Source organism: Rhinoderma darwinii, chromosome 5 (genome assembly GCF_050947455.1).
Source record: "Rhinoderma darwinii isolate aRhiDar2 chromosome 5, aRhiDar2.hap1, whole genome shotgun sequence".
NCBI classification, from domain to species: domain Eukaryota; kingdom Metazoa; phylum Chordata; class Amphibia; order Anura; family Rhinodermatidae; genus Rhinoderma; species Rhinoderma darwinii.
Window position 1 is genome coordinate 205032259 of NC_134691.1, and position 26137 is coordinate 205058395.

Sequence of the window (26137 nt, forward strand, 5' to 3'; positions counted from 1 at the left end):
AGACCGAAAGGCAAGGCCGTGGTATGTGGTTACTATTCCAAGCTGTTTTCTCCCACAGAGCGTAACTACTCGATTGGGGACCGGGAGTTACTGGCCATCAAACTGGCTCTACAGGAGTGGAGACACCTACTGGAAGGCGCGGTTCACCCTATCCTGATCTTCACAGATCACAAGAATTTGACCTACATACAAACGGCCCAGCGGTTGAATCCTCGTCAAGCCAGGTGGTCGTTGTTCTTTGCTCGGTTCCGGTTCGAACTCCACTACCGTCCCGCCGACAAGAATGTGAGGGCCGATGCCTTGTCTAGATCTTTCGAAACCGAGGACACCATGGAATCTCCACAGAATATCATTGACCCATCCTGTATCTTCTCTGTGAATCCCCTGCAAGTCAGAGACATTCCTCCGGGTAGGACTTTTGTGCGTCTGGCTGACCGAGGAAGAATTCTTCGCTGGGGTCACAACTCTAAGCTGGCAGGTCACGCGGGTGCTCGTAAGACCCAAGATTTAATCACCCGTCAGTTCTGGTGGCCCACGCTGCCCAAAGATGTCATGGACTTTGTCTCCTCGTGCACAGTCTGTGCAGCAAATAAAGTTGCTCACTCCAGACCTGCGGGCTTGCTCCAACCACTGCCTGTGCCCGTTGCCCCGTGGCAACATGTCGCTATGGACTTCATCACGGATCTTCCTCCTTCTGCGAGTTGCAGTGTGATCTGGGTGGTGGTGGATCGATTTTCCAAGATGGCTCACTTCATCCCGTTGACCGCTCTGCCGTCTGCTACGCGGTTGGCTGACCTCTTCATACAGCACATCTTCCGTCTGCACGGATTGCCCCTGCATATTGTCTCGGACAGAGGTGTCAAGTTTACCTCGAAGTTTTGGAGAGCACTCTGCGTGCTCCTTGGTGTGAAATTGGACTTCTCTTCGGCCTATCATCCCCAGTCCAACGGGCAAGTCGAGAGAGTTAACCAGATTATGGAGAACTACCTACGTCACTTTGTGTCCAGGCGCCATGATGATTGGGTGCAGTTGCTCTCGTGGGCAGAGTTCTCCTATAACAACCATACCAGTGAGTCGACCACTTCCAGTCCATTTTTCATCGTCTACGGCCAACATCCTCGTATACTTCTTCCTGTTTCTACAATGTCCCAGGTGCCTGCAGCCGACTCCACCTTCAGGGACTTTCTACAGATATGGCAAGAGACCCGATCTTCTTTCCTCTTGGCGGTGGACCGCATGAAGAGAAAGGCAGACACAAGAAGACGGGCGCCTCCGCAGTTCCTTCCAGGGACTAAAGTCTGGCTGTTCTCTAGGAATATCCGTCTGAAGGTGCCCTCTTGCCCTTTGCCAGAGCGTTGTTAGTTTTCCCGTTGTTCGTCTTGCTTATGGTCTCCCAGTGTCTTCCAGCCTCCCAGTGTACCTTGCTCCTGTAGTTCGTATCCCGTATCCTGTTTCCGTGCTACCTGCCGTGCTGTGCTACAGTCTACGCTACCCTGCTACGCCTCACCGAACGACTTCCCACCGCCTGGTTCTGGACCTGTCCGCCTTGCCACTGCCTACGATTGCCTCAGGTACTCTCGCTGAACCATTGAACTGTGTACCTTCCGGTTTGGCCAGCTGCCATCCCCGCTACGTGGTACGGCTCAGTGGGTCCACACCCCGCATCGTGACATCCACACCCCGCAGCGTGACAAGAAGTCCCTGACTTCACTCTCCATATAGCGATGTGGCAGTCAGGGACTTCTCCTGGAGCGGTCCCCTAATCCTGAAGCTGAATCCCCGACCACAGCGGGACAGTGATGTCAGGGACGTGAAGCGGATTCCTGCAGATGGCTTCACTGTAGGGGGCCATGCCAGGTGAAGTCTGACTTCAATGTCCATATATGGAGAGTGAAGTCAGGAACTTCTGGATCGGAATCACCGGCCACAGCGCTGGGGATTCTGCTTCGGAAGTCCCTGACCATGTATGGAGAGTGACGTCAGGGACTTCTACTGGAGCGGAATTCCTGGCCACAGCTTTGGCAATGCTGTGGCCGGGGATTAGGGATTCCGCTCCTACAGGGAGCAATACAAATCTCCTCACATGCACTTCTCACTGTGAGGGTCAGAAGAAGAGAGCGAGCCGCAAAAAGCACGGACCTCACTCTGATCACATCCAAGTGGCAGCTGTGCTTTATTCGGACCCATAGACTTCTATAGGGGCCGGGAGAACGGCCCAAAATAGGGTTTTATTCAATTTTTACTTTTTTTACCGGTTTCACGGGCCATCAAAAAGTTGGCCGTGTGAATAGCCCCATTTGGAGTCTATTGTTCCCACTGCGGCTTTGCGACGGCTGTTTAAAGAATGGCCGTCACACGGCAGAGAATCCCTGTCTGGTGTGAGTAGGGCCTAAGGGTATGTTCACACGCAAACGCCAAAACGTCTGAAAATATTTTCAGAAGTTTTTTTAAGCCACTTGTGTTTTTCGAAGCGTTTTTTACGGCTGTTTTTAATAGTCTATGAAAAACTGCTCCAAGAACGTCCCAAGGAGTGACCTGCACTACTTCTTCGCGGGCTGTTTTTTACGCGGCCGATCGGAAAAGAATACAGTTTTTTCCATTGAAATCAATGGACAGTTGTTTGGAGGCGTTCTGTTTCCGTTTTTTCGCCCGATTACGGCCCGAAAAACTTCCGAAAATAAGTCGTATGAACATACCCTTAGGGTTGCAGTGGTTCTCAACAGCTCCTTAATCCACTTTTAGTACAGACCCCTCCCCTTCGGCATTTCACAGGCACCATGAATATTCACCAAGTTAATTGGAGAGATGACTTCCTACATCAGAACAAGGGACATTCTTCTGATCCTATACTTAGATGATTTTATAATAGATGCAGACTCCTTTCAGACTGATGCTCCAGTTAGAACTAATTATTTATATCTTAATAAATTTAGGGTGGAACATAAATTTGAAAAAGTCAAATCTGATGCCTTCCAGAAGGTGTAGTCAGCCGCCGGACAGCATTTAGCGACACTTAAACTGTAAAACTGGATTGTAATAAGCACGTGGAGAAATCTCAAAAAATTTCCCTTAAGTTTAAACCTAGCGCTGTCATAGTAATGTAGTATTCTTATAGTAATGTAATATTATTATAACAATATAGTAGTTATAGTAATGTAGTATTGTTATAGTAATGTGGTATGGTCACAGTAATGTAGTAGTGTTATTATAGTAATGTAGTATTGTTATAGTAATGGTTATGTAGTATTACTATTATAAAAGTAATGTAGTATTATAGTAATGTAGTAATGTTATAGTAATATCGTATTTTTATAGTAATGTAGTATTATTAGTAGTTCAAATAACTAATTGCTTAACAATAATTTTGTAATGTATCAAATTTGAAAGAAATGGGGCCTGTCAACTTCACATTTTTTTCAATATGTGGCCCACTTACACGGCAGAGTTTGATACCCCTGCTCTAGATGCTGATAAAGCGTTTGATCGTGTACACGGGGGGTACCTGGAAGCAGTACTCACTAAATTTGACATTACTGGATCCATTGCCAAGGCTAGAACGTCCTTTTTATTCCTCCCCTAATGCTGGAGTCCTGGCCTCCAGATATCGAACAGCACCCGCCAGGGCTGTCCACTTTCATCCCTCATCTTTACATTAGCAATGGAGCCCGTTCGTTGCTCACCCTATGTGCATGACATAAAAGTGGTCCAGTCTCATCGCATCGTCTTATATGCCGATGATATCGTTAGGTGTACGAGACCCACAGCTTCCTTACCAGCGGTTGTGGACCTTCTCTCTCTCTTCTCACGAGTTTGCTACTACAAACGAAATTCCTCCAAATCAGTAACACTCCCGATACATGTACCTCCTCTAATGGAGTGACAGTTATCAGACATTTGCCCCTTTCTATTGGCTAAAACAGGAATCCCATATCTGGGTGTGTCTCTCCACCTCTTCCTCCCTTATTTTTATAAAAAAAGTCTTCCCTTTTCCATGAAGATCAGAAGATTATTCTCCCTTCCTTTTGTAACTCCCTTAAAACCCTAATCTGAAAGTCTTTTTATCTAGTTTCAGGGTCCTAACTGGTTCGGCAGCTAGTAGGCCTATTATAGCTAGATAGATTAAACAGGCCATCCACGTAGCTTATGTTAATCAGAAAATCCAGCCTCCAGAGTACTTTGGGGCACATTCTGCAAGGGCAGTGTCTACTTCCTGGACACAATGCGCTAATGCATCCTTAAATCAGATTTGCAAGGCTGCTACATGGAATTCACCTCACACATGTATTAAACATTATCAGAAGCAGTATGCAGTTGTAAATGGTAAAGCCTTTGGTAGGAAAGTCCTACAGACTGTAGTCCCACCCTAAAAAACTTAGATTTCTATTGTACATATCCTCCAGGGATGCGGTCATAGGTGAAGGGGTGAAAGATTTATTACTTACCGGTAATAGTTTTTACGTGAACCTACGACAGCACCACCTAATTCCCCCCACCCTCCCCCATTCCTTATAGTCTTCTAACTTTTCTGGATATCCCAGAGAATTAGGATCCGGACAAATCTATTTGTATTAATTATAAATATTGAAGGTGTGGGACAACTTTTCACTAAGATGGTATACAATTTTATTTTTTCAATATATTTTTATATTCAAAAACTCTCATTTAAATGTTTTCTCAACCTGAGTTCTTTATAAGATGGGTATGTGGAAAGGTTTTTTTTTTTTTTGTTTTTTTTTAAATTACTCTTTAGGCTTTCTATCTAATGGGATGTCTTCCCAGGGGTGCTGTCATAAATTCATGAAAAAAACGGTTACCAGTAAGTTATCACATTTTTGGGTGTTTACTCAATGTGCTCAATAATAGATGAGCAATACAACTGTTTGGTTAGATTTTCTAAATCATAATTTATAGACTAAAGGTCCTCTTACACGCCCTGTAAATGAGTGCCGATCAACAAGACTGCTGGTTGATCGGCGCTCGTTTGCTCCCTTCAGAGGAAGCTAATATGGGGACGAGCGCTTGTTACTCCGAAAACGCTCGTCCCTCTACAGTATTATCATGTTGGCAGCACATTTCCATGTTTACACAGGGAGATGTGCTGCCAACAACGATAATTATGAAACGAGCCTTTTCCCGATAATTGGCCGTTGTTAAACTGCAATCACAACCTGGGCTGTCTGCACATATGTGGTATGTCATTCGATCGCGTCACAGGGATTCCCTGTGGCGCGATCCAAAGGGCATCCCCCCCATCTCATTTACCCCTTGAATGCTGCGGTCACCTTTGATCGCAGCATTCATTGAAATAACGACGAAGATGAGCGGTTTCTCTGATCTCCACAGCGGCTGTGTAATACAACCATTGCCCTGCTCTTGACAATAAGTGTGGGCGCTGCACTAATGAGCAGTGGCGCAGGCACTGAAGACCGAACATGGGGGTGTTTTGCAGTGTGCCCGCCATGTTCTCTGTCTTCAGTGCCGGCAATCATTAGTGCAGCGCCTACAGTATCACATCATGCTGACTGCGCGCGCACTTGTCAAGACTCTGGAGCGGGCAATGTCTGTATTACACAGCTGCAGCCCCGATCTCATACATTCATGTGTTACTATAGTGATTTGTGCAGCAGCAGAGCTTCGTATCGAAATATGTGACATAACGGTATTGAACCGTTTGAGGGTGCACGGTATCGAACCAGTATCGAAGTTTCGATGCATCGTGCAACCCTACTCTTAATTCTTCCCAATGTTTTTCCCCTCTAATCATTCGGCAAACTACTTTGCTAATCTGGCAATTGTTAAACATTCTATAGATCATATATAGGAGTACTTTAAGGGTAAGGCCAGACTTATCGTCTCTGACCTGGTCGCAACACGGCCAACAACCGCACCGGCACCATGTTCGGTGCGGTAGTCAAATAGCCTGTTAGTGACCGCACGGGTAAAATGTCCCTTTATCAACAAAATTGTGCAGCCATGAATTAATACACTTTTTATGGCCGCACGGTTTTTCAAGTTACAACAAGTTCCCCGCTATTCATTCTCTATGGCAGCGCCGGAAAAAGCCGAACACTGCACTCGGCTATCTCCGGCACTCCCATAGAGAATGAATGTAGCGGCAGTGCGCATGAGCATGTAACCGGAATACCCCTTAACAAGGTATTTGACAGCCGCGCCTAACATAGTGCCAGCGTGATTGTTGGCCACGTTGCGACCGTGTCAGGACTGCTCTGTGTGGCCTTACCCTAAATGGTTTTCCCATCAATCGCATTTCTCTCCTATCACATGTGTGGTAAATATATGATTTCTACAGGGCCAGCCGCTGGGACCTCCACCCGTCACTAGAATGCAGTGCTTAACTCCCATAAAGTTTGAATGGATAGACAGTGCGCACATGCTTGACTTAGTTTTAGTGATCGTGGAGCCCCAAGCGATCATACATTATCACATGTGGATAGGTAATAAATTTTATTGGTGGGCAAACCCATTTCATCTATATAATTACCATTATTTTTTTTTTAGATTTTTGTTCAATTAGATTGACTCCTTATCTGAGTGAGCTAGGCCTATACTTTTTCTTGTAGTGAGCGATAAATCGTTGTGCTTCGGAATGGATTAGGCTAGGGCTAATAATCTCAATCCAAAAAATTGCTGCGAAAAATCGCTGTCCATAGGAATGCATTGAATATCTTGAAAATCTCTTCAAAAATGCTCCAGACAAGTGTGTAGCTCTGAAACCCCAGCGTGTAGCGATTAAAAAATCTGGGCAGCTATTTCTTACAGCGTTTTTTTGTAGTCAGATAAATAGCCCTAGCCTAATGCATACTTATGGACAGCGATTTATCAGTCCCTACAATAAAAAGTCTCGGTCTAGTGCCCCTCATTTCCCTGTAGTCAGCAAAATATAATCAATATGTTCTTATTTTCTGTTCCCTAATATAACGGATATCCAATTTTTGCTGTATACCAAATCGTGTTTCCGTATCGGCATATTTGGCGTTTCGGTGAACTGCTGAATAAAGAAAAAAATGTTGGGTAAATCCTAGTAGTTGATCTAACTACCTTAGACTTTGATGAGAAACCACCATGTAAGGGTAGGAACACACACAACGTAAACACTGTGGATTTTCTGCAACGGATTAATTTCGGAAAATCCGCAGCATATAACAGTAGCAGCAGTGTGGGTGAGATTTAAACAAATCTCGTCCCCACATAGCGGTAAATATCCGCCGAAATGTCCGCACATTGACATGCGGTATGGTTACTTCAACCGCAGCATGTCATTATTTCTGCGGATACAAAACTCTTCTGTTGCGGGTTTACCCATTGAATTCAATGGGGTGCTTAAACCTGCAACAAAGCAGTGTGTGTTCACAATATTTGCGGTGGAATCACAACGATGCGTTGCAAAAATCGCAAGTACGAAAAAAAATTAAATAAAGATATACTTACCCAGAGTTCCCTGCTTCTCCAGTCCGGCCTCCCTGGATGACATTGCGGGCCATGTGATGCTGCAGCCAATCACAGGCTGTAGCGTCACATGGCCTGCAACGTCAGCCCAGGAGGCCTGACTGCCGAGCTGAGAAGAGGGAACTTGTTTTTTTGGTTTTTTTTCCCGGCGCCGCTTTACAGCAGAAATTACACCGGAAAAACGCACCACACCGTTTTCCGGACGGCATTCCCTGCGGTGTTCAGGGCTGATACACTGCGTTAAGCTGCGCAGTGTATCGGCACTGAATACATTGTTTGTTCCTACGTTAAAGCTGTGTTTTGCCTGCCCATTTTCTCCAAGGCAGCATTCATATAAATACATTAACCTCTTCCGGCTGCAGCCAGGTTTGCCCTTCGTGACAGAGCCTCATTTTTCAAATCTGACATGTCTCTTTATCTGGTAATAACTTTGGAATGCTTTTACCTATCCAAGTGATTCTGACATTTTCTCGTTACACGTCGGACTTTGTGGTAAAATGTAATTGTGAAAAATTGAAAAAATGTGCATTTTTTTATTAATTTAATTGTATTGGCTTGTGAGACAGTAGTAATACCACACAAAATAGTTACTAACTAACATTTACCACATGTCTGTCCTTTTATTTTTCTAGGACGTTACAAGGTTTAGCACTTTAGCAGAAATTTCTCACATTTTCAAGAAAATTTCAGAAAGCTATTTTTTTTTCAGGAATCCGTTCTGAAGTGGCTTTGGGGGGCCCATACTTTACAAACACCCAAAAATCACCCCATTTTAAAAACTGCACCCCTCAAAGTATTCAAAACAGAGTTTAGCAAGTTTCTTAACCCTTTAGTTTCACAGGAATTCAAGCAATGTAGAGGTAAAATTTACAAATTTCATATTTTTATTTTTTTGGGCAGAAATTAATTTTTAATCTATTTTTTTTTCTGTAACACAGAACATTTTAAAAGAGAAATACAGCTAAAAGCCTATTACCCAGATTCTGCAGTTTTTAGAAATATCCCACATGTGGCCCTAGTGTGCTACTGGACTAAAACACAGGCCTTTTTATTAGATTATATTTTAGGCACCATGTCAGGTTTAACCCCTTAACGACCGCCCATCGTCTTTTGACGGAAGCCGTGCATGTGCTTAGTCTACAGCGACATCTTTTGGCGTAGCTATAGAAGAGGCTGATGAACGCTCCTGTGATCGCTCATCCTCTAAGCAGGACCTATAAACTTACAGCTTCTGATCTTCGAGCAGCCTGCTGAATACAGCTTGGGTCGTAAAACATTCGGACCCCAGCTGTTTAACCCTTTGTTCGCCACAGTGCGTGACCGCGGCAAGATCAAAGGGAACTCCCCTCTTTGATCGCGTTGCTGGAAATCCGGTGATGTGATCAAGGAGCAGGGATTCCATCTGCAGTCCACCCTCAAGACCTAGAAAGGATCCCAGGGATGTCTGTTCAGTTTGCCTGCTGTTAGGGCATGCTATGTGCTGCCTTAACAGCAGCCTGTGTCATAGTGACACAGTATGATGTATTCGCATACAGGAGTAATGGGATAACCAAAAAAAAAAAAGTCCAAAAAATATATAATATATTTTATTGCCCTTACACTAAATGAAAACTTATGCATATATTAGAATCTAAACGACCATAATAACATGAATTAATCGAACAGGATATTTATTGTGAAACATGAACGGGATAAAGAGTAAACATGAAAAACTATGCCTATTATCGGTTTTTCCTATATTCATGCCGTAAAAATATATATATTTTTTTCTACCTCCAAACTGTGAAATAAAATAATACAATTTCTCCCACATAAAACAAGGCCTCATACGTCCACGTCAATGAAAAAATAAAAAAGGTTATGGCTGCTGAAATGCAGAGAGGTAAAAACTGAAAAATTTCGTTAAGACCTTTTCAGGCCTGGTCATTAAGGGGTTAAAGAGGTCTTGTGTTACCAAAACAAAGGAAACACCCTAAAAAAAAACACCTCATTTTGGAAACTACACCCCGCAAGGAATTTATCTGTGTGTAGTGAGCATTTTGGCCCAACAGGTTTGTTTTTTTTTTTTTCAGAAATGATTGAAAGTAGGCCGTGAAAATGAAAATCTATATATATATTTTTTATTTTTTTAAAATGTTGGTTTAACAATTTTTTTTTTTTTTCACTTCCACAAGAACTAAAGGAGAAAAAGCACCCCTACATTTGTAAAACCATTTCTCCCGATTACAGCAATGCCCCATACGTGGTCATAAATTGCTGTTTATACACAGGCAGGGCTCAGAAGAGAAGGAGAACCATTTGTCTTTTGGAGCTCAAATTTTTCTGGAATAGTTTGCGGAGGCCATGTTACATTTGCAAAGCCCCTGAGGGGCCAAAACACTGGAAAGCCCCAACAAGTGACCCCAATTTTTTTTTTACATTTCCGCAAGTACTAAAGGAGAAAAATCACCCTAACATTTGTAAAGCAGTTTCTCCCGAGTACGGCAATTCGCCATATGTGGTTATAAACTTCTGTTTGGACACACGGTAGGGCTCAGAGGGGAAGGTGCACCATTTGGCTTTTGGATTGGTTTCTTGGCGCCATGTCACATTTGCTGAGCCTCTGTAGTACTAGTACAGAGGAAACACCCCAAAAGTCCGTTTGGGAAACTACACCCCTCAAGGAATCCTCTAGGGGTATAGTGAATTAGAATGAAGCCGTGAAAAGAACAATTTTTTAATTTTTTTTTCAATCAGATGTACTTTTAGATCAACATTTTTCATTTTCACATGGAATAAAGATGAAAACGCAGCCCAACATCTGTAAAGCAGTGCCTCCTGAGTATGGTAATACCCCATATGTGGTTATAAACTGCTGTTTGGACGTATTGGAGGGTTCAGCAGAAAAGGAGCCGTATTTTACTTTTGGAGCGTAGATTTTGCTGGAATGGTTTGCGGATGCCATCTTGCATTTTGCATTACCCCTGATATACAACGAAAAAAGTGACCCATTTTAGAAAGTACACTCCTAAAGGCATTTATCAAGGGGTGTAGTGAGCATTTAGACCCCACAGGTGTTTTTCAGATATTAATACACAGTGGTGATTCGAAGTCAAAATTGCAATTTTTCCACTGATATGCCTTTCCTCCGCACAATATGTTGTGCCCAGCTTGTGCCGCTGGAAAATGTTACCCCATAAATTAAGCGGGTTCTCCCGGGTATGGCAATGCCTTACATGTGGCCGTAAACTGCTGTTTTGGCACACTGTAGGGCTTCGAATGGGAGGACCGCCATCTGGAGCGTGGATTTTGCTTTGTAGTAGTTCTGTTTGGCATATTACTGGTATTTCAGTTTATATTGTGTGGGCATATGTAAGCTGTGCAGAGTGCATCAGGGCATAATAAGAGTCTATAATAATGGGTTAAATAGTCCATAGATGTGTGTGTGGTTTGTTTTTTCATCACCGCATTACGAGTGCCATAACTTTTTTTTTTATTTTTTCCGCTGATGGAGCTGTGTGAGGGCTTGTTTTTTGCGAGACAAGCTGTAGATTTTATTGGTACCATTTTGGGAGACACGCAACTTTTTGATGACAAAAAGCAAGCCATTCTGGGATTTTTTTGGGATTTTTTTTTTTTTGAGGCATTCACTTTGCGGGATAAATTAAAGGTTTACTTTATTCTGCGTGTCGCTACGATTATGGCAATACCAAATTTATATAGTCATTTATTAAATTTTTTATGTATTGCAGCTTTTGCATAATAAAATGTTAAAAATAATTTGTTTTCTGTGTCACTCTAGTACAAGAACCATAACTTTTATATTTTTGTGTGGACAAAGCTATCAAGAATTTTTTGGACGGGCGATTCTGGTGTTGATCTTGATATTAGGTTTTTTCTGTTTTTTTTTTTTTTTTTTTTTGTACGGCTTTCACTGTGGAAGATATATTACATAATTGTTTTATAGTTTGGATCATTTACGGACGTGGTGATACCAATTATGTATAGTTTTTATCGTGTTTTTTTTTTTTAACAATAATAAAAAGCCTACTTATGGGAAAAAAAATAATTATTTTTTTTAACTTTAAACTTATTATTTTTATTTATTTTTTTGTCCCACTGGGGGACATGGAGGACTGTAACATTGATTGCTATTCCACTAGAGCTGTCGGTCATACACTGATGGCAAGCCTATGAGGACACGCCAGATGTGGGTCCTCATAGGCCTACCATACAAGGCAGACACGGAGGCCATTGTTAGGCCTCCGGTTGCCATACCAACCATTGGCACCCCAGCGATGGCGTCTCTGGGGTGCCAGTCGGCTAATAACCCCTCCGATGAGCGCAGCATCTGAGGGGTTAATCGGCCGGATCGCAGTTTAGCTCCTGTCCTCACCGTAACAGCACAGTCAGCTGTAATATACAGCCGACTCCCGGCGGTGTTGATGCGCACCATAACTGTACTGCGGTTTGCGGGAACCCCTTCTAGATATAGATATATAGAGAAATTATTTTTATATATATATACACACACATATCCCCTGGATCGGGATCACCTGCTTGCACCCGAGACCATCTTGGAATTGTATTTTGAGTGCTGCTGCCCTTCTATATTTGTGTGTGTGTGTGTGTGTGTGTGTGTGTGTGTGTGTGTGTATATATATATATATATATATATATATATATATATAATCGAAACGTCGATACTGTGCATCCCCAAACGGTTCTATACCGTTAGTTCATGTATTTCGACACTAAGCTGTGCGGCCGTACAGCTCAGTATTGTAATACATGAATGTATGAGAGAGGGGCTGCGGCTGTGTATTACAGCCATCGCCCCGCTTCTGAGTCCTGACATGTGCTCGCCGTCAGGATGATGCGATGCGGCCAGCGCTGCACTAATGAGCGGTGGCACTGAAGACAGAACATGGCGGGCGCACTGCAGAACACCCCCATGTTCTGTCTTCAGTGCCTGCGCCGCCGCTCATTAGTGCAGCGCCGGCCGCATCTCCTCATGCTGACCGCGCGCGCACTTACGGTCAGGAGCGGGGCAATGGCTGTATTACACAACCGCAGCCCTGCTGGCGGAGATCAGGGAAACCCCTCATCTCCGCCGTTATTCCACTGAATGCTGCGATCAAAGCTGACCACCACCGCAACATTCAGGAGAAAATAAGAAGGGGGATGCCCCTGGATCGCGTCACAGGGAATTCCTGTGACGTGATCGAGGGACATACCATATATGGCCAGACAGCCCAGGGTCTATTGACAGACCCCAGGGCTGTCTTACCATATTTCCTGTTAGGGCATACTGAGGTATGTCCTAACTGCCTGTGTACTGTCCGTACACAGGCTAATGTACTGGCATATATCTGATATATGCCAGTACATTCAAGTTTAAAAATAAAGTGAAAACCTAAAGTAATAAATAAAAAAATACACACACACCTTTTGTTACAATAAACATTAAAATAAGTCTCAATACATAAAATATACACATATTCGGTATTGGCGCGGCCGTAATAACCTGCACAACAAGATTTTTGCGTCATTAATGATGTGTACACTGTAAAAAAATGAAATAAAAACTTTTCACTTATTAATGTAAGGCATGAGGTATGATGAATTTAACCTCCATGTGCCTCACATTAATAGTAATTAACCCCATCATGTACCTTACACATTAACCCATTATGACTGAGAAACATGCTGGGGTTAATTACTATTAATGTGAGGTACATGGAGGTTAAATTCATCACACCATGTACCTCACATCAAAAAATGGAAGCACTTTTTTTTCTTATTGTTCGCAAAGTATCGTTTTGGTATCGAAATCGCAATGCTAAACGAAGTATCGATATCCAAATTCTGGTATTGTGATGTCCCTAATATAGATAGATAGATAGATAGATAGATAGATAGATGGATCGATCTCTCTCTTGCTTGTCTGGAATAAGTTGTTGTTTTGTTTGTTTGGTTTTTGTTTTGTTTTTTGTCCACAATGAGTGTCGTTATATATCATATTTGTGTCAGTCTCTCATTGTTGCTGATTAGATTCACATCTAGAATGTATTTTTCACATAGATGAAAACATTTTAACATGGATTTCCTTTAACAGTTACAGGATAATAAAGTGTTCCTTTCCATGATCAACCATGTTCTCAGTGTTGATGGATTTTACTTCTCCACCTCTTATGATCTTACCCATACTCTGCAAAGATTATCTAATACTAGTCCGGAATTTCAAGAAATGAGCCTACTGGAAAGGGTAAGAAATAACAAATACTTTAATATGTTTTACAATGTTGTTTGTCTGCACCAAGATTTCATTAATGTCCTTATTTTATTTACAGGTAAGTTATTAACTTTAGTATTATATTTATATACTAAATTTTAAGTTGAGTCCTGCCAATTTTCTTAAAGTGCATAGGCTTTGCCTTGCGTTGTAGTAAAGATATATAATTCTTCATCAGTTAATTTTTGAATACACTGTTGCTTCATAACCCTTCAGTAGCACCGCCGATTTTGACCTTAAAGAGGCTCTGTCACCAGATTATCAAATCCCTATCTCCTATTGCATGTGATCGGCGCTGCAATGTAGATAACAGTAACGGTTTTCTTTTTTGAAAAACGATCATTTTTGGCCAAGTTATGAGCAATTTTATATTTATGCAAATGAGCCTTTCTAATGGACAACTAGGAGTGTGTTTTCTCTTATTTCCAACTGGGCGTGTATTGTGTTTGTAACATCTGGGCGTGTTTACTTGGTTTACTAGCTGGGCGTTGTGAATAGAAGTGTTTGCTGACATACAGGACCCCAGGCTGTCATGCCATTCATCGGCACCCGTTAGCGTCTTGGGGGGGGGGGGGGGGCTGATGGCACGTCATCTAAGGGGTTAAAGAAGCAGGATCCCGCTCATTACACTGAATTGTTGGCTGTTACACACAGCTGACACGCTCGTTCTATGGAGCGGGCTCAGTCCGTGAGCCCCCTCCATACTCCCCCACTCGACCTGCCATTAAATAAAACAGATCTTAGGAAAGGGGTTAAGGACACAGCCCAATTTTTAAAATCTGACGTGTCCATTTATGTAGTAAAAACTTTGGAATGGTTTTACTTATCCAAGTAATTCTGGGCTGTTTTTTTGTTTTTTTTCGTGACACATTGTACTTTTTTAGTGATACATTTTGGTCGATATGTTTAAAGTGTACTAAAAAAAAATCAAAATTTACCGAAAATTTAGAAAAATTAGCAATTTTCAACATTTGGATTTGTCTGCGTTTTTAAGACCGTTATACCACACAAAATAATGATCTTTAAATGGGTTGTCCATTCCCTAAAAATTGATGGCCTATCCTCAGGATTGATGGCCTATCGTTATGTATTTCAGGGCCTTCATTTTATTAGGATGATTTTCAGGCACCATGTCGCATTTGCAAAGCCCCTAAAGTACCAGTACAATGGAAATCCCCAAAAAGTTACCCCATTTTGGAAAATACACCCTCAAAGAATTTATCTAGGTGTGTAGTTATCATTTTGACCCCTCCAGGAGTTTTTCAGAATTTGAGGCAAAGCATGAAAAATGTAATTTCAGTGGCTGTTATGTTGTGCCCAGCTTGTGTTATCAGAAACACTTCCCCCATAAATTTTTATACAGGTTTTCCAGGTTACGGCAATGCCCCACGTTTTGCGATTTATCTGCTGCCTGGGTTCACGGCAGGGCTCAGATGGAGAGAAGCACAATTTGGCTTTTGAAACACAGATCTTGCTAGAATGGTTTATGGGAGCCATGTCGCATTTGCAAAGCCCTTGAGGTATTCGTACAGTAGAAACCTGCAAGAAGTGATCCCATTTTGGAAAAACACTTCATTGAGGATTTTACCTAGGGGTGTAGTTAGCATTTAAACTCTACAGGTGTTTCATAAACTCTGGGCTGTGAAATGCCAAATTGCATTTTTCCAATAAAACGTAGCTTTAGCCCCAAAATTGTAATCTATTCAAGGGGTAATAGGAGAAAAAGCACCCCACAAGTTGTTACACAATTTCTCCTAAATAAGCAATACCCGATATGTGGTTGTAAACTGCTGTATGGGCACACTGAGGGGCTCCATGTTGTGTTTGCAGAGCCCCTGAGGTACCTGTACAGTGGAAACCCCCCGTAAGTGACCCCATTTCAAAACTGTACCCCTTATGGCATTTATCTAGGGGTGAAGTGATTCTTTTCACCCCACAGGAGTTTTCCAGAATTTGATGCAATTCCAGTGTCCAATATGTTGTGCCCAGCTTGTGTTATTGGAGACACTCCCTCCCCCACATAAATTGTTATGCAGGTTCTCCCTTATGGCAATACCCCAACATGCATGTGGCCATTATCTCTTGCTTGGGCACTCTGCAAAGCTCAAAAAGGAAAGCCGACTATTCCTACTTTGGTGAAATGTACAAAATTGGAACATAAAATCATTTTTAAAACTTATCCCAAGTTGTCCACAATAATATTTATGACCAGGGGTGCAATTTTGTGGACAATTTACTTGCACATCAACAGGATAGCTGATAAATGTCTGATCGATAGGGGTTCTACCACTGGGACCCATACCGATCACTAGAATCGGTGTTCAGAACCACTTGTTCATCCTCACTTCACGATCGCAGTGAGGAGGTACTTAGATGGAGTGAAGGACGAGCATGCGCCCTACCGCTTCATTCAATGTCTATGTGGCTGACGGAAATAAACGAGCCCCCCTAGTGCACAGACATATATCACCTATCCTGAGGATAGATAATTTCTTGTTACTGGAAATTCCCTTAACAGTATCTGAGATACTTGGATATGCTGATTGTTTCTTCGATGGTTTTCTAGCTATTTGTTAGTTCACGACACAACTTTTGTCAACCGATCCCATTTAATAAACTTACCGAAATATTAAAATTCTAACCACCAGAGTGTTGCTGGGAATCAAAGTAAAAAACATGCCATACCCAACAGCCTTTTAGCTTAATAATCATCCACATTTGTCAGTCATTGTTAGGTTTCTTTGTGTCTGTGGTGAAGGTGGTTGGCTCCGTAGTGTGAGCATTATACTATGGGGAGCATTATACTGTGGGGGAAGCTATGGTGAGCATTATACTGTGGGGGAAGCTATAGTGAGCATTATACTGTGGGGGGGGGGGCAGCTATGGGGTTCATTATACTGTGGGGGCAGCTATGGGGGACATTATACTGTGTGCGGGCAGTATTATATTTAGATATATAACACACCACTGCATTCCTTTTGCTACCAAACGTACGTACGTGTGTGTGTGTGTGTGTGTGTGTGTGTGTGTGTGTGTGTGTGTGTGTGTGTGTGTGTCATTTGTACTTGCGCGATAACTTGCCGAGCACAAGACTGTTGCATGATGTGTTATTCTTGCTCTCTATTAACCTCCCAATAACTCCCCAGCATTTCTCACACAATTCCTCTCTATCTCTTACATTTTCAAACTTGCAGTGGAAGACTGAGACCCCAAATCTAATAGATTTGATATTTGCAACACCTCCTCTACTTTTTGTCATCCTTGGGTTATGTTGACACGACAGTGAAAAATATCCATCACGTGGCCGTTTTCAGAACCGTAAAGTTCTATGGGTGTATTCACACGGCCGGTTATTTTTTTTAACGGCCCGTGAATACTCGCTGTCAAAAAATAGAACATGCACTATTTTTGTCTGTCTTGACGGCCCGCTTGGAAGTCAATGGATCTGTTTTTAATGTCTGTTTTTCTACAGGGTGGGGTGTGTGTCGCAATCTACAGGGCGGTGTGTGTGTGTGTGTTTGTGTGTGTCGCAATCTACAGGCTGGGGTTTGTGTGGCGGATTCTACAGGGTGGGTTTTTTTTGTGGCGCGATCTACAGTGTGGGTGGTTTGTGTGGCGCGATCTACAGTGTGGGGGGGGGTGTGTGTGCCGCTATCTACAGGGTAGGGTGTGGCACGCAAACTACTGGGTGAGGGGTGTGGCGCTATCTGCAGGGTGGGGGGTGTGCCGCTATCTACAGGCCGTGGGTTTGTGTGCCGCTATCTACAGGCCGTGGGTTTGTGTGCCGATATCTACAGGCCGTGGGTTTGTGTGTCGCGATCTACAGTTTGGGGGGGTGGTGTGGCGCTATCTACAGTGTGGGGGGGTGGCGCTATCTACAGGGGGGTGGTGCTATTTACAGTTGTGTGTGTGGGGTGCCATCTACAGGGTAGGGTGTGTGTGGCTCTATCTACAGGGGACACTTTGGCGATATCTACATGGGCATGGTGTGTGTGGCACTATCTAGGGGTCGATGGTACTTTATATGTGGGCACTATCTACAGTGGGCACTGTGGCACTATCTACTGTGAGCACTGGCTTTATGGGGGTACTGTGGCACTAAGTGGGCAATAGCACTACCTATGTGGGCACTATCTTTAGTGGGCATGATCTACAGGGGCATTGCCGTACTATCTACATGGGCACTATGGTGATTTCAGGGGTTTGGTACAAAAAAAACCATGCATGAAATTCATCTATTTTCTTTAACGGCCATGAAAAGCTGATGACAAACGGCTATTAAAGACTGCTGGGAAATGGATGAAAATTTGAATCCCAAGTTCTTATACTTGACACACACACACCATTCAAATGTAGAAGAATAAAACCATTATGACTTATATTTACCATGAAAGTATTTTAAAGGAAATCTATAATTTCTCGTTAATCTCATTGGGGGATACAGCACCATGGATATAGACCCTTGCCAGTAGGATGCTGACACAGGGTAAGAGTGTTGGCTCCACCCATGCAGGCCAAGACCTTAACACAGAATTAATTTGTTTTAGCCTAGTGCCCATAGGAGGCAGACACGGCCTGCTTTCACAGGTCTGCTGGATTGTTTTCCTTTTCAACTGTCGTTTTATACTGCATCGCAACATAATGTCGCTGTGACATTATCCCTGACTAACCTGGGTGATCCCAGTAAAACGCGCAGGAAAAAAAGCGTTTATTTATAGGGATAAGTTTAGGACGAGGGCTAGTTTTCTTGATTTGGTATCCGGGGTCGCTCTTTTCAGAGGGCAGCCCTGCTCTACATACCACTGTTAGGAGAAAGCTGAATAATAGGCCAAATCAACAACTGAGATATCATATACCTTGATACTGACAGATGACAGTCTGTTGTTAAGAGTTTGCTACTTATATACCAATTACTTTAATTTTTGTACTATCTGCCTTGCTATTTTATCAGAATAAATATTAAAAGTTAAGTTTTAAAATACGTACACCATCTTCTGGATGTATGATTTTTTTAATTTATTTTTTGAGGGTGGTTTGGCAGCCTGATCCCTAATGGTGCAAGAAAACCAGGCAGTACTCTGCACTGCGCTTCCTCCACCGCCGGTCACCTAATGCTGTTTTTGCTTCCATGGATAGCATGCCGGTAGCCCTACCGTATTTGAGAGGTTACTGAAAAGGTGCACCTGCACACAATCCTTCGAGGGTGAGTATAGGTATACGTGAGTATATAAAAACACAATCACCCCCCTAGAAGGGTCAGTCATCTACAGGGAATACCTACAGTTGGAAGCATAGACCTCCTTGTCTGCAAAAGAGCCTGACTACTGGTCCCTCCTGGCATTTTTTTGGGGTGTAAATTTCTTCCCCAAATGAGGGGCCCTTTATTTTATTTTTTTTCCCAACATGCGCTGCAGTGACAATTGTTGCATCGCTGCCGGTGGGGGCTTTCCAGAGGATTAGGCCGCAATATTTTTGGGCGGTTTCCGAACCCACTCCTGGTCATGTGTGCGTGTTCCCTGCTAAGATGGGGGGTGTCCTTGTTTTTCACTGCGCAGGCTTTATCCTGTGAGATCTCCTTTTTTAGCACTTCAAGGCAATCTCACTTCTTAAGCGCCATAGCTGTGGTCAGCATCAGCCAAGTTGGCCTAATCTGACCTGCTCTAGCTTTTCATTCTTCGCAGGTACCTTTAGCTGCCTCCTACAGTTTTCGGTAGTCAGGACACAACACCAGAAGTCCAGTAGGCCTACTCGGTGAGCTGTATTTTTTTATTCTGTGGGAGTCCGCTTTTTTTTTTCTTCTTTTCCTACAGGGGCTACCTTACACTGACACTCATCTAACCAATGTAGAAGTACTTTTCCCAGCATGTCCTGTGGCATTGGTGACTTACTATAGTTACTGTTAACCCCAAATTCCCATGCAGTCAGCCTACTCCGCTATCCTCTCGTTGCCTGCAACTCAGGCCCCCCATGACTGGGCATTGTCCTTCATCCATTCCCCCTTTCCCCATTATTAGTTTAGTTTATCTTCTTTGTATTTTTCCAACTCCAATGCATCCTTTCTATGAACTGGAGCCCAGAACAGAACTACATATGATTCTGCACTAATTATTTTTAAAGTGGTAATATTATATCCCTGTCCTACGAGTCCATGTCTCTTTCAATACACTACAATATCTTGCTGACCTTTAGAAGCAGCTGATTGACATTGCATGCTGTTATTTAGTCTATGATCTACAAGTACACCCAGATCCTTAGTTACAATCGTAGTAAAAGCTGAAAAACCAATTCAAGCAGGATTAAACGTCAAAATAAAATCAATGGTTTGCGCAGATCAAGGTTTAGATGAAGTCACTAGATACATTTTCAGAAGCTGAATAAAGTTGTTCCTGTGGATGATTTTGTTTTGGTGCTCTTGATGGGATACATCCTACTGAATAACGTAGAGCCTGCAATTACAACGTGTTTTTAACAACTATTGCAGCAGCACCTTTATTCGGCGAAAGGTTGTGTCTTTGGCACACAAGATAATCCCTGACCCTCCCCCCTAGGTTGTTTCCTTTTGTCTATTCCACCTTTTCCAGGCTGTTTGCTCTCCTTCAAAAGGCGATCATTCCTGATCCCAAATCAGAATGATTCAAAGGATTTTATTTGCATTTCTTCAGTACCCAAAAGGATGGGTCATTAAAGAGGCTCTGTCACCAGATTTAGCAACCCCTATCTGCTATTGCAGCAGATAGGCGCTGCAATGTAGATTACAGTAACGTTTTTATTTTTAAAAAACTAGCATTTTTGGCCAAGTTATGACCATTTTTGTAGTTATGCAAATGAGGCTTGCAAAAGTCCAAGTGGGTGTGTTTAAAAGTAAAAGTCCAAGTGGGCGTGTATTATGTGCGTACATCGGGGCGTTTTTAATACTTTTACTAGCTGGGCGCTCTGATGAGAAGTATCATCCACTTCTCTTCAGAACGCCCAGCTTCTGGCAGTGCAGACACAGCCGTGTTCTCGAGAGATCACGCTGTGACATCACTCACAGGTCCTGCATCGTGTCAGACGAGCGAGGACACCGGCACCAGAGGCTTCAGTTGATTCTGCAGCAGCATCGGCGTTAGCAGGTAAGTCGATGTAGCTACTTACCTGCAAACGCTGATGCTGCTGCAGAATCAACTGTAGCCTCTGGTGCCGGTGTCCTCGCTCGTCTGACACGATGCAGGACCTGTGAGTGACGACACCTCGTGATCTCTTGAGAACACGCTGTCTGCACTGCCAGAAGCTGGGCGTTCTGAAGAGAAGTGGATGATACTTCTCATCAGAGCGCCCAGCTAGTAAAAGTATTAAAAACGCCCCGATGTACGCACATAATACACGCCCACTTGGACTTTTGCAAGCCTCATTTGCATAACTACAAAAATGGTCATAACTTGGCCAAAAATGCTCGTTTTTTAAAAATAAAAACGTTACTCTTATCTACATTGCAGCGCCTATCTTCTGCAATAGCAGATAGGGGTTGCAAAATCTGGTGACAGAGCCTCTTTAAGGCCTATCTTGGGCCTGAATAAGGAGGACTACTTTGTACGAGCTCAAAATTGCGGTCAGTCGTAACCTTATTGGAATAGGGCAAGTACCTTTCCTCCATTGACGTCTGATTTGCCTACCTCCACTTATCTATTGCAAGGGCTCACTAGCAATGCCTTCGATGTCTGTTCTCCACGTTTCCAGATTGGCGCCCTCCCGTTCGGGCTCACTACTGCTTCCCGAGGAGTCACTCTTAGCTTCAAGAGGAGTCACTCTTAGCCCATTAGTGACCGCCAATACGCCTTTTCACGGCGGCCACTAATGGGCTTTATTCTGATGCAATAGCCTTTCCACGGTGCTGCATCAGAAGAAATAAATAGAGCAGGGAGCCATTAAATGTCCCTGCTCTCAGCTACCAGAGGTAGCTGAGGGCTGGGGGCATCCCTGCTCGAACGGGTGAGATCGATATTAGTATCGATCTCACACGTTTAACCCCTCAGATGCGGCGCTCAATAGTGAGCGCCTCATCAGAGTGGTTTTGGAGAGCGGGAGGGAGCTCCCTCTCATCCCACTGACACCCGGCGATAAGATCGCAGAGTGTCTGTGTCTCCGATGGCAGCCAGGGGCCTAATGAAGGCTGTGGGTGTACTAGACCCTTGAGCAACTGAACAGATTTTTCTTATTAGGAGGTTATTGCCTTCCGATGTCACATTGGTAAATTGTATGTTTAAATATTTGGTGTTCATTTGTTTGTTGTATGACTTAGTCAGACGGATTGACCCCTCTCATGAACTTACTGTAGTCCACTACATAGACCGGTTTCCTTTTATCAGAGGTAGCGCCCCTCTCTCTCTCTGCCAATATCCTCTGGGCAGCCTGGGGGATTGAGGTAGTGGTCCCTGCCCTAATAAATAAAATAAAAAACACAGGTGTAGCCCATTGTGCTTTCGCACACCTTGCAGTTTTACACCGTATCGGGCTCTTTTGGAGGGGATAAATTGGCGAAATGATAGACGGCGCTTGAAGCTCATAAGAAACTCGTCTACAGATAATTTTTGGCCTGGGGTGTATAAATTTAAAAATCACGCTCTTAGGAGGGAGATAAGGGGTCTCAATTTGTTAAGGCGATCATAGCCTGGGTCGCTTCTTGGGGGGATTTGGGAATTATCAGAAAAGTGCATAAAACGAATTTGTTTCATAGCGCGTTTGGGCCATAACGGCTGCAAAAACAGGAGTGCTGTGGATAACTCTTGGAGCACTGTAGGACCAGATTGAAGTTTTTTTTTTTTACTAACCCCATATGGGGTTTAGGGTAATTTCCCCCAAAAAAATTATTTCTAAAACCGTTGTGGGGATCCATGCTCTGGCATAGCAAGACTTGGGATTTTCTGTCACAAATTGCCTGGCATATAAATTTGTCTAATGGACAATTAATTCTAGGTCCTGATCTATGAACAATTTAAAATCATAGGGGGGAAATCTGCAACATCTGTGTTAATGCCTGGAGTCACTATAAATGGTGTCATTTGGGGGGGGGGGGAGTGAGAATATGCAAGATCCCACAATGCGTGGAGGGACTGCATCACTAGGCCCTGCTCCTGACTGGTCAACAGTGACCGTTGCGTCCACTACCATAGGGCTGGGGGGATCCAGTGACAGAAGTAGGACTTGTCACTTTCTGAACGAAGTTCTGCTTCTGGCGCAGTTTCCGTATCTCGGGCTTAGCTGCTGGAGCACAGCAAGGTGTACGCCTGTGAACATTCTACTATTTCTGCGATTCATGTCCGCTATACTAGTAAACAAACTTTTTTTATTTTTTTGTGTTTTTAAAGAGGCTCTGTCACCAGATTTTGCAACCCCTATCTGCTCTTGCAGCAGATCGGCGCTGCAATGGAGATTATAGTAACGTTTTTATTTTTAAAAAACGAGCATTTTTGGCCAAGTTATGACTATTTTTGTATTTATGCAAATGAGGCTTGCAAAAGTACAACTGGGCATGTTTACAGTAAAAGTACAACTGGGCGTGTATTGTGTGCGTACATCGGGGCGTTTTTACTTCTTTTACTAGCTGGGCGTTAGGAATGGGAGTGTATGATGCTGACGAATCCGCATCATCCACTTCTGTTCGTTAACACCCAGCTTCTGGCAGTGCACAGACACAGCGTGTTCTCGAGAGATCACGCTGTGACGTCACTCACTTCCTGCCCCAGGTCCTGCATCGTGTCGGACGAGCGAGGACACATCGGCACCAGAGGCTACAGTTGATTCTGCAGCAGCATCAGCCTTTGCAGGTAAGTAGCTACATCGACTTACCTGCAAACGCCGATGCTGCTGCAGAATCAACTGTAGCCTCTGGTGCCGATGTGTCCTCGCTCGTCCAACACGATGCAGGACCTGGGGCAGGAAGTGAGTGACGACACAGCGTGATCTCTCGAACACGCTGTGTCTGTGCACTGCCAGAAGCTGGGCGTTCTGAAGAGAAGTGGATGATACTTCTCGTCAGAACGCCCAGCTGTAACACACATAATACACGCCCAGTTGGACTTTTACTTTAAACACGCCCAGTTGGACTTTAGCAAGCCTCATTTGCATAAATACAAAAATGGTCATAACTTGGCCAAAAATGCTTGTTTTTTAATAATAAAAACGTTACTGTAATCTACATTGCAGCGCCTATCTGCTGCAATAGCAGATAGGGGTTGCAAAATCTGGTGACAGAGCCTCTTTAAAAATGATAAATTTTATTATAATGCGGAAAAAAACTCCAAAATATTACGGTAAACCGCAGCTAATAACTGTTATAATAGCGTAATCAGAAAAAAAAAATCACGGGTAATCCGGTGGTCATTACAAGTAATCTGGGAACACAGGCGGATTCGTGGTGTTTTTTACTGTCTCACAGCACAAGATTTGAACGCAGTATCTCTTTCTCCTCTCCTAAAACTACAGTGAGAACCAGCACAAATCCTGTGCTGCATTATACATGTGATTATGGTCACTGGGACAGGTGTATCACAGTGATCATATGATCAGGGACCAATGATAACTGCTGGTTACTATTTACATGGTGAAAAGTTCTGGGAACAATGATGATTTTAAGGGCAGCACAAATAATGAAATAGTCCGACGAAACAGCGTTTGCTCGTTTGTCAGCTGATCGCTGCTCTTTTTACACTGGGCAATGATCAGGAATGGGCATTCGTATGTAAGAAGCAGCAAAGGTAAATCCGGTCACAGCTTTCCTTTCAGTAGCAGCTGCTGGCTCAGTGTATATGTTATGAGAGATTAACCCCTTCCCTCTTTGGCCACTTTTGACCTTCCTGACAGAGCCTCATTTTTCAAATCTGACATGTTTCACTTTATGTGGTAATAACTCGAATGCTTTTACCTATCCAAGCGATTCTCAGATTGTTTTCTCGTGACACATTGGACTTAGTTACTGGCAAAATTTGCCTGATACATTCAGTATTTAATTGTGAAAAACACCAAAATTTAGCAAAAAATTGCAAAAATTTGCATTTTTCTCAATTTAAAGAGGCTCTGTCACCAGATTTTGCAACCCCTATCTGCTATTGCAGCAGATAGGCGCTGCAATGTAGATTACAGTAACGTTTTTATTTTAAAAAAACGAGCATTTTTGGCCAAGTTATGACCATTTTTGTAGTTATGCAAATGAGGCTTGCAAAAGTCCAAGTGGGTGTGTTTAAAAGTACAAGTCCAAGTGGGTGTGTATTATGTGCGTACATCGGGGCGTTTTTAATACTTTCACTAGCTGGGCGCTCTGATGAGAAGTAACATCCTCTTCTCTTCAGAACGCCCAGCTTGTGACAGTGCAGATCTGTGACGTCACTCACAGGTCCTGCATCGTGACGGCCACATCGGCACCAGAGGCTACAGCTGATTCTGCAGCAGCATCAGCGTTTGCAGGTAAGTCGATCTTACCTGCAAACGTTACTGTAATCTACATTGCAGCGCCTATCTGCTGCAATAGCAGATAGGGGTTGCAAAATCTGGTGACAGAGCCTCTTTAAATGTATCTGCTTGTAAGACAGGCAATTATACCACACAAAAATGTTGCTAACTAACATCCCCCATATGTCTACTTTAGATTGGCATCGTTTTTTTGAACATCATTTTATTTTTCTAGGACGTTACAAGGCTTAGAACTTTAGCAGCAATTTCTCACATTTTCAAGAAAATTTCAAAATGCTATTTTTACAGGGGCCAGTTCAGTTGTGAAGTGGCTTTGAGGTCCTTAGATATTAGAAACCCCCAATAAGTCATCCCATTTTAAAAACTGCACCCCTCAAAGTGTTCAAAACAGCATTTAGAAAGTTTCTTAACCCTTTAGACATTGCGCAGGAATTAAGGCAAAGTAGAGGTGAAATTTACAAAGTTCATTATTTTTTTCCAGAAATTCATTTTGAGTCCATTTTTTTTTGTACCACAGAAGGTTTTACCCAAGAAATGCAACTCCATATTTAATGCCCTGGTTCTGCAGTTTTAGGAAATATCCCACATGTGGCTTTAGTGTGCTATTGGACTGAAGCACCGGCCTCAGAAGCAAAGGAGCACCTGGTGGATTTTGGGCCTCCTTTTTATTAGAATATATTTTAGGCACCATGTCAGCTTTGAACAGGTCTTGTGGAACTAAAACAGTGGAAACCCCCCAAAAATGACCCCATTTGGGAAACCACACCCCTCAAGGAATTTATTTAGGGGTGTAGCAAGCATTTTGACCGGCCAGTTTTTTTGCAAAAATTTTTGGAACTAGGCCATGAAAATGTAAATCTAAATTTTTTTCAAATTACATTTAGGTTTAGCTAATTTTTTTTCATTTCCAAAAGAACTAAAGTAGAAAAAGCACCACAACATTTGTCCCGA

General features: G+C 43.1%; 1 protein-coding gene across 1 annotated transcript in view; it reads left to right on the plus strand.

The window, feature by feature from the left end:
• SACM1L (SAC1 like phosphatidylinositide phosphatase) overlaps positions 1 to 26137 on the plus strand; it is a 227553-nt gene that overhangs the window by 54920 nt on the left and 146496 nt on the right. Inside the window, exon 5 of the mRNA XM_075826884.1 lies at positions 13565 to 13714. Coding sequence (XP_075682999.1) covers positions 13565 to 13714 — 150 coding nt within the window. The remainder of the gene's footprint in view (positions 1 to 13564; positions 13715 to 26137) is intronic.